Source organism: Typopeltis vanoorti, chromosome 7 (assembly GCF_054136105.1).
Source record: "Typopeltis vanoorti isolate ZY-2024b chromosome 7, IOZ_Tvanoo_1.0, whole genome shotgun sequence".
Lineage (NCBI taxonomy): Eukaryota > Metazoa > Arthropoda > Arachnida > Uropygi > Thelyphonidae > Typopeltis > Typopeltis vanoorti.
In genome coordinates, this window is record NC_143555.1 from 43,273,393 (window position 1) to 43,287,138 (window position 13,746).

Below are 13,746 nucleotides of genomic sequence, written 5' to 3' on the forward strand. Positions count from 1 at the left end.
AAACTCATTCACACTAGATGTAATCACTACTTCAACAGGCAAACTGTTCTACTAACTCATGCTTCTATGAGAGAAAAATCTAGCTCTCACCCCTTCCTTAATTGCATGCAAACTTAACTTTCATGGCTGCCCCTGCTCTCCTAACTAACAATCCTGCTGTCCTTTCTGACTATCATATAAAAACTGATTTCTTACAAATCTATTATGGATGTTAAAGTTGGGGACTTTAACATCCATAACACAAACTGGCTCCCCTATTTTAACTTCACAGATCAAGATGGTAGGGAAGCTGCATCTTTTGCCATCAGTCATGACCTAACACAAATAGCCAATCTACCAACAAGAATACCAGACAATCCTCATCATTCTAACAATGTTCTTGACTTTTATTATTATTATTACTACCCAAGACCCTATGGAGTCAAAGACTCATCTAGGAGGTCCTTTTATCATACACAGTGCATCGTACCACATCTTAAACACACTCAAATTTTCTGCAGACACCACACTCTTAGGCAAAGGCTTTCCAATCATTCACAAACCTGCTTCTCATGCCTCTGCTCACACCCTCTTTATACAGTTTCCAGGGATAACCTCTGGTTCTCCCCTTATCTCCCACTGTATTCTGTAGAACCTCTCCAACATTGATCCTATAACAACCCCTTACTAACTTGAAGGTCTCTATCATATCACCCCCTTCCTCCTATCCGCTAGACTCTGTAAATTGCATCTTCTCAATCTTTCCTCATATTTTACATTCCAGAGGTCAGAAATACCTTAGTCAGTCGCCTCTGGACTCTTTACAACATCTCTTCGTCCTTTTGAAAACCAGGTGACCAAATCTGGGCACAGTAGTCCTTGTGTGGTCTAATCAAAGCTTTATACAATGGAACAAGAATCTCCCTACTTCTACAAGTCAGTGTCTTCTGCATCATTCCCAGAAGTCTTTGTGTTGTTTTCACAATTTTGGCAATGTGTCCCCTAAATTTCAGATCCTTATCCACTATCATTCCAAGATCTATTTCCTCCACCTCCAACAATATATCCCCACCAAGCATAAATTCCCATCTTTGTTTTCCAAATTTTAAAACCTTACATTGTGCAACACTGAACTCTCATTCCCCATTGACGTGCCCAATCACTCAATTTATTCAAGTCTTCTTGTAAGGCCACATCTCTACTCTTCATAGTTCATCCCAACTTTGCATCATCTGCAAACAACTGAATATCTCCATCCAAATCTTTGCCAATATCATTAACTTACAAGTTAAACAGTAATGACCCTAAAACAGACCCCTGAGGTACACTACTAGTGACTTTCCTTTTCCAGGATACTGCTCCCCCCATACACAACTTGCTGATACCCATCAGATAGCCAGTCTCCAATCCAATGCACTAATCTAATAGCCAACCCCATCTGCTCTAGTTTGATTATCAACTTTTCATGCGGTAATCTATCAAAAGCTTTTGTAAAATCCAAGTATATTAACTTTTCTTAACCAATTCTCCCTCCAAATAATTTACCGTAGATGTCTGCTCTTCCTAAACAGTAATGACAACTGTTTAGGAAGAGCATTGGCAACTCTGCCCACAACTTATTCAAGTCTCCTTCTATACAGTTGGTCCTCTGTCCAGCCAATCTCAGCCTTGTACCCAATGGCACTATAATAGTGCCAACTGGGATGACCTCTGGAATTTTTATGCTGCTTTTCCATGGTTCAGATTACTACTTTCACTCTCATCATCTAAATATCTGCACTGAACTAGTAATGTGAATAATTCTCATAGGAATGAGAGCCTTCATTCCCTACTCCACTGCAAATCCCCCAATCTATATCCAAGTCCTGGTTCTCAAAAAAATGTGCCTCTGCCATCTATTATAGAAATGCAGCTTAGGTTCAATGGCTAAAATTAAAAACTCTGGCTTCTCGTTCAGTTTGCACAAGTTAGAAACGTAAAAAAAGTTATCCAAGTCTCTGATCCAATGCACTAATCTAAGAATGAAATGTAATAAATTCACCTCCCACTCAACTGGCAGTCAAGCCTTCCGATTCCTTGCTAAGGCTGATGGGTATAGCTTCTGCCCTTCCATGTTACCATTTTACATCCTGATGGCACTATGATAACTTCACCCAAGGAAAAAGGATTTCTTGGCATCAGTTTTTTCCTCCAACTCCTCCTGGATGACCAAAGCAAATCACCTCCCATACTTCCATAAACCTGTCGACTGCACACCTCTTCTGAACTTTCATCAAAAGAACATCAGAAAACCCTCATTAATCTTGATACTAATAAGACTCCTAGTCCAGATGGTATTCCTCCAGATGTGCTCAAGACTTGTGCTCCAGAATTGATATCCATTCTGTAATGTCAATATAAATTTTCCTATTCTACTGGCATCTACCCAACTGCATGGAAGCAAGTCCACATCCATCTTGTACCCACAAAAGGACGACAAAAGCAAAGGTCAGCCATCTAACTATCATTCCACTGCTCTTACCTCAATACTTTCAAAAGTGATGGAGAAAATTATCAACAACCAGCTTCTTCATTACCTGGGACCTCATCAGTTAATTGGTGATCACCAATATGGATTCAATCATTCTTGTTCTACAACCAACCTCCTAGCTAATCTCACCTACCCTTAGACTTAAGCCATGTAAAGATTTAGAGAAACTAACGTTATCACTCTTGATATTTCTAAGACATCTGATCATGTCTGGCACTGAGTCCTCCTAAATATCAGGAGGATTCGGTCCAGAAGGAGAACTGCTGTCTTATGGCCTCCCTTCTACACGGTGTGATTGGATTGCAGTTTCCTTACTGGTCATTCATCATGTGGCATGGTGAATGACCAGTAAGGAAACTGCAATCCAATCACACCGTGTAGTACAAATGGCTTCCTCTGATCAGATTTCCCCATCAATGCTGTTGTGCCTCAGGGTTCTGTACTGTCATCTACACTCTTCCTCCTTTACATCAATACCCTCCTTTCTGAATTTAAATCTTATTCAGTTTTGTGAATGACAGTATATTCTTCATTATTTGATAAACCCTGCACCACCCTAATGTTAGATGACCTCAAGATCTTTCATAACCAATGATTTGAACATTTGATTTCTTTAACATCCTGAAATGGGGTGAAAACAACTTAGTAAATTTCAGTGCCAAAAAACTCAAGCCTGTCTTATTACCAGCAAGAAAAATCCTACCTCAACCAGAAATACTGTTCTCTCATGTTCTGGGTAACTTAAAAATAGAACTCTCTCAAAATTCTTAATCCTGAAAAAAGCAGTTCAGATAATCAACACTCCTCTCATTGACACACACTTAAACCACTAGCTCACAAATGATCTGCTTTAGTCACTGTGTTTTCTACAGTTCTTCCATGACCATTCTCCACATCCATAATTAGTCTACTTTCCACTAAGCCTGTTAAAACATGTACAGCAACTGTTAAATATCCATTTACACTTTGGCTGCAAACTTACTAAACTTGCTTTTCCTTCTTTCATATAACTACTTCTATTCTCTGCAAAAGCTTTTCCACGAGGTGTTTCCAACATCTACAACTTAAACTTTTTAAGAAGTAACAAAATCGATACTCTTTTACTCTTAACTGCTACCTATACACTGTACTTGTGTGCTATTAATTTTTGCCTCTGGAATGTATGACTGATAATTATTAACTTTGTTTCATTTTGGTTATTATAACTTATATAACTTTTTTATAACTTTTTTTTTTTTATAACTTACTATAAGAGATTCTTTTTTTCTGATGAAGATATATTTCATTAGGAAAAAAAAGTCAGTTAAGTAATATATATTAAATCAATGACAATATATAACCTACCTTGTTGATAATTTTGAAACTGTTGTTCACCAAGCTCTTCTACCATTTTCTTCTTCCATTTCTCTAGTATTGCTACTCTTTCTTCTGGAAGAGTCTTGCTTAATATTGTTGATACACTAGGATAAACACTCTTGACATTTAACTTTTTAATTGCTGGTATCGGTTCTTTAGGTTCTGTATCATCACTACACATATCAAACTCTCGAAATGTATTTAGCAGTGGAAATTCTGAAATTGCCACAATATCTTTACTGTTAAAAATACAATGCTCTGAAGTTTGAATTTTATAACTATCTGGTTCAGTTTTACATATAACATTTTTAACTTCGAATTCTGGTTCTTCATCTTGTGTATTCTGTATTCTTTTGCTAGCATCATAACATGAATTAATATGTTTTTTAGAATCTATAATGCGAACAGTTGAAATATATTTAAGCCAATCAGGAAATGCATCCTCATCACTGGTAATTTGTGTTTCTTTGATCAGAGGTCCAAACAGAGCTTTGTTTTCCCAGTTTAATTTTCTCATTGCTAATGAAGATGATTTACTTTCTAAAACCTTTACAGAGCCAGTCTCAGAAGTAACACTCTTAATGACACAATTCTTCTTTTTAGAACGTCTTGGGTGGCAAATTTTAAAAGATGTTTTAAATCTAATTATTTTAAGTATGCAAGAATGACTCTGGCATACTGCTAATAAATTATGAAGTATCATTCTTGTCTCCCCTTTAAAACAAAAAAAGTTGCATAATTATGGCTAATCTTCCACTTCATCTGTTGACATAAGTTGCACCTTTTTACTGAAGCAAATTTCTCTGAAGAGCAAAAAAAGTGTATTCATCTAAAAAAAAAAATTATCCATAATTCTTTAAAAATAAGGTAATAAATAAAATAAAATTTCACTTTAAAATCAAAGAGAGAAACAAGATTTACATATTCAAAATAATGAATCTCACATTTTAAATATGTTATGATTAATCACTTCAGTGTATCTTAATTCACGTATACATGCACTCATTTAGAAATGACAAATTATTTAAAGATGCTCTGCATATGGAGCAAACAGCAGTTACTCCATAAGCAGAAAAACAGAGCACTCACTTTTATCCTGATGCTCTGCAAGCTGTTTGTAGATTCAAGATAAAAAGGCACAGATAGAAAATAAATATAGGGGTGAGAAATTGATTTATAATTTCATGCTTATTCATATTATGAGAGGGAGGATGATAAGAATATGAATAAGATCCAGACTAAAGAGCAGAAAAGGAAGTAGGGAGAGTGGTATAGTATAGCTGCTAGTGTGAGCAGGAGAAGGTTGTTGGGATGGCCTCAAAGTGGGATTGTTATGGTTGTATGCTTAATGATAACTGACATGAGAAGTGAACTTACTTGACTGAGGATGATATATAAAATCATCCAGAACAGTAAAGAGATATCAGGAGGGGTGCACTGTTAATGATAACAGGGAAATCTTATCTATTAAGACTGCAAGTATGTGTGAAGATTTCGAGACTATCTGGTGTGGTTGAAACTAAGAGAATAGTATATTTAAATAGGATGATAGAATGTAGAGGCAACGATTGCAAAATGCTTACACAAACCGATTGAGCATGTAAAAGGATGATAATTCTAATGGATGACTATAATGTGCATTTCCCTCAAGGGCTCACTTCAGTGAGTACATGAGTGGCAAACCCGAGGAACCTGATGCTGGACTATGCCTTACTTTATGTAATATACATTTGTTATATTATCGTAGACTAGTCCCTCCCCTTCTTTTTCTTCTTGCTTCTTTCTCCTCAATGCTATTAGAGTATTCAAGGGGGGGGGGTGAATCTTTCCTATTTCTCTATTTCATTTCGTCTTATGCAGTGAGAGTCTGCCTCACCTAGTAGGCAGAAGTTCCAACCAATCTAGCCAATGCGGGATAACTTCCTAGTTATGTGGAAAGAGTCTCTGCATCCCTATGACTTATTTTTCTTGCAGTGACTTCACTACAAAATGCTAATACGGTTGTGCTTTATAATACATCTCATGCTTCATCAGCTGTTGTGAGGAATAATGCGGGAGATGATGAACTGGCGGTGGAAGGACTAGGGGCCATACATGGAAGCTGGGCAATAATGTAATGGAGATGACATCTCCACGTTTGGGTCTGCCTCCCACGGACGAGACCTCAATAAAGGTTGAAACTGGGTAGTGGCCCTTCCCTTAATGCATAGCAGTATACATGTCTGCAAGGAGATGTGCTTTGCATTATGGGAGATACTGAGACAAGGAGTGATGAGAGCTTGGTCCACCTTTGCTCGGAGTTGCCTTGTGTTGCACTACCTTACCTCAGTCCTGAAGATATTTTCAGGTGCAAACTTTGTTTGCTTACACTTGGATAAAGAATTAAACTAAATTTTTTATAGATTTGTTTAGCATTGCCTACCAAGGAGAGATGTGCTTTACATCTTGGGATTTTAATGCAAAAGTGGGAAAGTGTATGAGAATTAAGCCTGAGTGTGGCATGTTAGGTCTGGGTGAACGTAACACCCATGGTGAAAGAATGCTGGCATTTGCCCATGCTAACAGATAGTGCTTTCACCTATCAATGTCAGAAACACCCATGATGGACCCATACTTGGATATCTAACATTGATAGGTGAAAGCACTAGACTGATTGCATTCTGGCTCTCCAACAGTGGAAGACAAGCATCTCTGATGAGCATAATTGTCTAGAAGCAGACTGTGATACAGACCATCAGCTAGTAAGAGCCAAAGTATGACTAAGACTCCGAAACCTTCCAAGTCAAGCAAGACTGGAGTCAGAATAATTCCTAGTGGGTTCAGAGAAGAAAGATCAAATCAGTTAGATGATTTTTTTTGTAGACTAGTGAGAAATCACAGGAAATGCTTTGGAAAGGAGTCAAGGTTTTAATACAGGATATAACCAAGAAGTATCTGAGCCCAATAAGAAGACTAAGAGATCCATGGATATCAGATTCAACATGGGATCTAATCGAAAGAAGGTGGTTGGAGAAACAAAGACACAGGGACTGAAGAATATAAGAGATTACATAGAGAGGTCAAAAGAGCCATCAGGCAGGACAAAGAAAAGTTTTATACTAATAAATATGAAGAAATAGAGTACCATGTGAGGAGGCACAATTATTAAATTATGTTTTGTTTGGTTCATGACCTAAAGCGCAAGTTTAGGACCAAATTGTATGTCATCAAAGACAAGAATAGAGCAGTACTAACAGAAGAAATGAAAATCAGACACAGTACTGTGAAGAACTGTACAACAGAGAGGATAAAAAAAAAATTTGGAAGAGTCCTCTTACCAAAAAAATTTCGATCTGGAACCTCCTCCACTTAGGCATGAGGTTGAAAGAGCAGTTAAACAGCTTAAAAGCAATAAGTCTCCCCACCCCAAGTACAGATGGAATCCCAGCAGAGTTAAGGTTACAGGGGATGGAAGGATAAGAGTGCTTCATAGATTGATTACAAGGATATGAGAGAGGATCATGGCCTAGACTCAAAGAAATCAGTTTTCATACACTACATAAGAAGGAATATACAAAAGATGGCAAGAACTATTAGTTTAATCTCCAATGAAAGCAAGATTTTATTAAAGATCATTCTAAATAAGCCTGTGTAGCTCAGTGGAAGTGGTGTTTCCTCAGCAGTAAACTGCCGAAAGGAAGAGTGTTGCCGGTTCAATTCTAGTCGCTGAGTAGAGGAACTTTTTCTAAGCCTTTTTTGACTGGTTCCCGAGTTAGTTGATCTCCTGCACAGGCAAGCAGGTTTTCTTCTCCCAGAAACTCGGATTTTTTGTTCCAAGAAATTGACTGTAGAACCCACACTATTTCAAACATTAAAAATATTGTTAGGTGGCATGAGATGGCAGCAGTTGTTGAGCAGTCTCTTCACTGCAGATTGCTTTAATTAGTGATAGCCTTGGTCCAGTTATCTCTTATTGACTACTAGTGGAGGTTGAACTGCCCACTCAGTCTAAAAAGTTAGACAGGGCTAAAATGCCTACTCCTTATAAGGGAATAAAAAGTGTTAGCTGATATCCCCCCCCCCATTCTAAATAGGATGGAGGCCAAAGTCGAGGCAAAGATGCCTGAGGAACAAGCAGGTTTTAGGAACAGTAAGAGTATCAGAGATCAGATTCTTTGCCTTAGACAGATCACAGAAAAGTATAAAGAACTTAGACTCTCTATGGTAGTATGTTTCATATACTACTCTCAAGCTACTGACTGTGTTCAGCATGTGAAACTGTGGGAAGTAATGAAAGAAATGGGTGTTCCTCAACCCACAGTCAGGTTGATAGCTCACTTGTACAATGTGCAAGGAGCCACAGTAAGAACAGGTGTTGGGTTAACTTACTGGATTCAGATTGGAAAGGGAGTTAGGCAAGGATGTCTACTTTCTCCTCACTTGTTTAGTACCTATGCTGAGGACATCATCCAAGTAGCATTGGAGAAGCTCAAGAGAGGAATTAAGATAGGTGATAGATCGATTCAGCCAGTTGGAGTACCTAGGATTCTATTATTAATGTGAATAATTGCTGTTCAGAAGATGTCAGAAATTGTTGTTCAGAAGATTAGGAATGGCTAAAACAGCCAGACAACAGTCAGAGATCTGTCTAATATCTAGAATTGTTCCTATCCCCCATGGGAACAAAGTTGAAGATTGGATGCAGCTGTTTTTCCAACAGCAACTTATGAATGCGAGAATTGGAACCTAAAGAAGTCTGATAGGAAAAAGATAGCTGCTTTTGAGACATGGTGTTAGAAGGCTGTTGAGAATATCAGATCCTGAAAGGCAGACAAATGCATGGGCACTAGAAAGGATCAGTAGAACTTTAAGGCTCCTTAAGGATATTGACAGAAGAAAGTTGAAATACTCTGGATACATGGAAAGGATACGAGGACTTCTCAAAATAGTAATAGAAGGTGAAGTTCCTGTAAAAAGAGGAAGGAGTAGACTGTCAGCGAGATTGATGGATGGTGTGTCTGATCTTCAGAGAGTTGAAACCTCTAGAAAAGCAAACAACAGGACAGCACCTGTTGATGTCCAGTGAACAGATGGATGAATGTGAACTGGCAGGAAGGAACAGCATACTTAAACAAGTAGAGTGAATTTGAATTTCTGAGGGATAACTATTATAAACAGCATGTGATGGAAGCAACATATGGTTTAGAATGTAGTTGGATACAGTGATACTTCTCACTGCTATCACTTGGTAGCAGTGTGAAGCATCAACACTAGATCACTAGATGAAGCATCAACTTGGTGAAGTCAAACAGGAAAGGGTTAATATCAAGAATGGATATTATTTTGAATTATAGTCAATTAACAGGTCTATGTAGTCAATTCCATAGGTTAATGTTCAGTGGGAGGTGGGGAAGGTTGACAGAATACAAGAACTAAGCAGGAGACATTACTAATGATATACAACTGTAAAGCAAGAGTTAAGTGAATAATTAGAGACAGAATGGAATGGATGAACAGTGAAATCAGGCAAGCAATGTGGAGAAAGAAGATGTGGAGGAGGTAGTACAAGGCAGTAAATAATAATCAGAAGCAAGAGGAGTATAAAATGCAGACTATAAATTTCAAGGAAGAGTAAGATGAGAAGAGACTGGCTAGTAGAGTCAAAGAAAATTCAAAGGAATTCTTCCACTATGTGGAAACTAAAAGGAAGAATAAATTACAGAATGATCATGTTAGAAAACGCCTAGAAGAGAAAAAAATGATAAAAGCATTAGAAGTGAAGGGATGTATCGTGTTGATTTTACAAGATGTAGACACAGCTGTGGAAATGGATGACATATCCACATTTTTTAAGGAATATGCAAAAGGTGTTTAGATGCCTTTGACTTGGTCATTTAATGAGTCTTAAAGTGAGAAGAGTGCCAAAAGAGTGGAAAGAAGGTAAAATAGTGCCAATACACAAGCACTGTCGTTGGAGAATGCATAACATCAGCATGGACTGGTAAAAGGAAGGTCTTGTTTTAACAATCTTGTTCTTGAATTTTATGATAAGATGACAAATGTTGTGGTTAAGGGAGATTCATATATAGTGACATTTTTGGACTTTGCAAAGACATTGATAGGGTACCACCTAACAAGTGGGTGTATCGACTTGATAAGATTAGGATAGATAGATAATAAATCAGTTAGATGTAAAGGAGGGAAATGACTCCACTTGATACCAGCAAGTTATGTGTGGTGGGACAGTGTCCCAGAAAGGAAGGTAACCAGTGAAAAATAGGGTTCTATTCTTGAACCTCTGTTTTTATAACTTATTTCTTAATGATATTCCATATGAATTGGGAATCTCCAGTTCTTTGCTGATGGTGAAAAGTTGGGGAGAATTATAAAGTGATGAATGGTGCTAACTTCCTTGAGGAAGATCTGAAGAGACATTTAGCTTGACATATAAGCAAGACATATGAGCAATTCCAGCCTCATTAGTTAAATAGTTATTGTACCCTCTCAAATCAACAAGGTGTGGGTTCAGATCCCATCATGGGATGGATGTTTGTGATCATCTTTAGGTGAGAGATGAATTTCATCACCCAACTTATTAGAGGCCAGAAGTGGCTTGAAAAAGATCCATGTTTGGTCTCTAGAGCAGGGTTTCTGAACTATGTAAAAATAAATAAAAAAAAAAACTGCAAAAAATATATAAAATTGATAAAAATGGAAAAAAAAAACTTAGTCCACCCATGGTACAAATATGTACCATGGGAGGCCTAAGAGTGTACTATAGGTTTACAAATAACCTTTCATTAGTAGGAACAACAACAACAAAAAAAATGTTAGTAGTTTTAATGTTAATAAATGTGAACTGTTACATTCTGAAATGATGAGAATATATTGTGATCAGATTACCACTTCCTGAAACAGAGTTTGGTTCTTTAGGAAGTGGATGAATTTCAAATCTAGGGATAATGGTCGGTAGTGGTCTAAATTGCTCCTTATATTGTGCAATGCAATGCGTATATTGCTGCTATGATAAGGAGCATACTGATAAGTAGGGATATATATATGGTTGTGTCATTGTATAAAGCAATAAAATAAAAAAACAAATTATATATGTATAATTTTATATTTACATATATTTATTTAAAAATCTCTCTGTGTAACGAAACTTTTTTTTTTTATCTAATGGCATGATACCCTACTGTTTCCATAGCAACAAAAGGTTCATGTACAAAGTAACCAATGTGTTTCTGATACTGCCTAAAAAGTTTAATTGATTGTAGTTGGAAGCTTACTTAAGAAAGCCACTAAATGGGAACATACTACCGCAAAATTTTAATCCAAAGTATCTGGACAGAACCCTCTCCTTTAACAGACATCTCTCCAATATTGCTGCCAAACTCAGAACTAGAAATAACATAATGCATAAACTTGCCAGAACAACCTGGGGTAGGGTTGTGCGCTTATATTAAGGAGGACATCTGCTCTGGGTCTCATCTACTCAACTGCTGAATACTACTCACCTGTCTGGCTGAACAGTGCACACATTAAATTAATTGCTACTATGTTGAATCAGACAATGCGTATCATTTCTGGAACAATAAAGACTACTCCATCATACTGGCTACCAGTTATGAACCACATACAACTGTCACAACTACGACGCCAAGACAACCTGATTGTTGATTATAACAAAATTTGCCAGAACCCACTGCTTCCTATACACGCTGACATTGACAGCTTTACATCGCAGAGGCTTAAGTCAAGACACAGCCTATTATAACAGCATAACAACTTGTCACTGAGGGCTATGATGCAACAATAGCATGGTAGAACAGAATGGACTGCCAAAGTCCCGGTAATCTGCCAGACTGTCTTTAACCAAAACAGCCCTCCATCAGGGTTCGGCCTACCTTGAAAAATATGGACCTCTCTAAATAGGATTCACACCAACCATGATAGGTGTGGAGCTTCCTTATTTACTTGGGGAATAAGACCAAACTCATCTTGTGATGGTGAGGATAACCAAACTATACAACATATCACATTTGACTGTCCTCACAGAGCTTTCATGGGATCAGTATCTGACTTTATAACAGTTTCCACTGATGCTGCTGACTGGTTGTCGAACTTAGACATCCAATTTTAATTTTATGCTTACTTGTATATTTTTATATGTATAGATGACTACAGTGTCAGTTCACAATATTGTATTCTTTTATGCATTTCGTTGTCTTGTGTGTGGTTTTTTTTTTTTTTGTGTGTGTGTGTGTGGTAGCATATGCATGTATTCTTCTTGGCCAAACGCTAAATAAATAAATAAGAAGCTTACTAACCAAATATGAGAAAATTGACAAATTCACTTCAAATAAGAACTAACACTAATCATATTCTACCAAATATGCTGCAAACAGAGCATTCCATAAGTGTTGCAGTAAGTTGTATCTGCTCAATGATAATTCATGAATCTGAATAGAAGATGGTGTGTGTGTGCGCACATCTATAATTAGTTAATTCTCGTCTCTTATACATTCGTATAAGAGACGAGAATTAACGGTCGATTATACACGTCTTTCATGTTCAATATTGTCGCACTATGAAAACACAGTTATACATTAACAAAAACTTGTCATCCAACCTTTTCTTGGAAATCCCTCGTTTCCTTCTATCAGAAAATCGCGACTCATCCAGAAAATTGGCTGTACCAATACTAATGGCTCACGCAAAAAATTAAGCAAGTTTGAGCAAGGTTAGTGGTTGGAAGGGGCCCAATCGTTCGATGCTGTTGGCACACTCTCCCTTGATGAGTCTTTGGACTCCCTGGAGGTGTCACATAATAATCCCTTTCTGAAAATCATTCTCATGGATGATCCCTTACTTCATGTTTTGCAGCCAGGATAATGAATAGAATGTCTAAACAGAAACGTTTAAAAAATATGAACTGACTACTTACATCGTTCCTATGTACTTCGTTATATCGGAACAATGGAAGTCATTCTATATCGATGACAAATGATGTTTAAGTAAACAAGTAAGAAGCATTGGGAACTAACGAGCTCGAACTACAAGACATATTACGATGAAACGTATATAGGCATTACATTTAATTAACTTTAAATTTCAACACCTTGCTCTGCACCACAGTAGTATCAAATATCACACATCTTAGAGCAGCTACGTTATGACATTCAAGAACTGCAAGCACAACAATTTAATTGAACTGTAAATGATAGAAACCTAAAGTTCATGCAACATAAACATAACTCAACATCACCAACGCTATTTTAAGATATTACCGCGAAAGAAATTTCGTATTTTGCAACTTTTTTTTCGGACTTACAACTCCCCCTACTGGAAAGTAGAAAATCACAACTAAAATCGCTGGTTATGGCTACTAGTGTATGATTAGCCTCATGGAAGTTCCGAAGTTTGTAAAATTAAACAATGTTCATAAAATAAAATAAAACCAAACAACTTGCATGTTTAGCTTGAAAAAATTTTTCTAGTTTTTTTTTCAAGCTAGTTCTGAAGTTATTCAATTTTTTTACGCAAACAGCTCCTACATAACTGAACTCCAGTTTTAAACCCACATCTCAAAAAATATAAAAAATCGACCGTAGAACTCGCACCATTTCAGACAGTGACAGCATGAAGAGTTACAAAGAGACTAGTTGATGGTGGTGGTAGTTATACATCGTACTGTCATCACTCGTAAGTCTTTAAATGGAATAAAGAAATGAATTCAATAATCAATGATAACAAAGGGTCCTGCTGTGTACCCATTTCCAGATGTAAAAGCTATAAGAGTTTGTTCTACGCCCTTAGAGGGATAGAAGACAGACAAATAAATAAACATAAAGCACCTAAATTCGCCCTTTTATTACCTATCGATCTTCAAAAGTTAGAGC

General features: G+C 37.1%; 1 protein-coding gene across 4 annotated transcripts in view; it reads right to left on the reverse strand.

The window, feature by feature from the left end:
- The window catches only part of LOC150104631 (mitochondrial genome maintenance exonuclease 1-like), a 64,457-nt gene extending 51,314 nt beyond the window's left edge, over positions 1-13,143 (reverse strand). For 2 of the 4 annotated variants that reach the window (XM_090395828.1, XM_090395831.1), the window contains exons 1-2: positions 12,792-13,143; positions 3,854-4,694 (exon numbers count right to left, since the gene is read on the reverse strand). In XM_090395828.1, the coding sequence (XP_090251954.1) occupies positions 3,854-4,568 (715 nt within the window). In that variant the 5' untranslated portion in view covers positions 4,569-4,694; positions 12,792-13,143. Of the gene's footprint in view, positions 1-3,853; positions 4,695-12,476; positions 12,539-12,791 lie in introns of those variants that run through there. The other 2 variants (XM_090395830.1, XM_090395829.1) reach the window with 2 other exon arrangements.
- Positions 13,144-13,746: the final 603 nt, after the last annotated feature.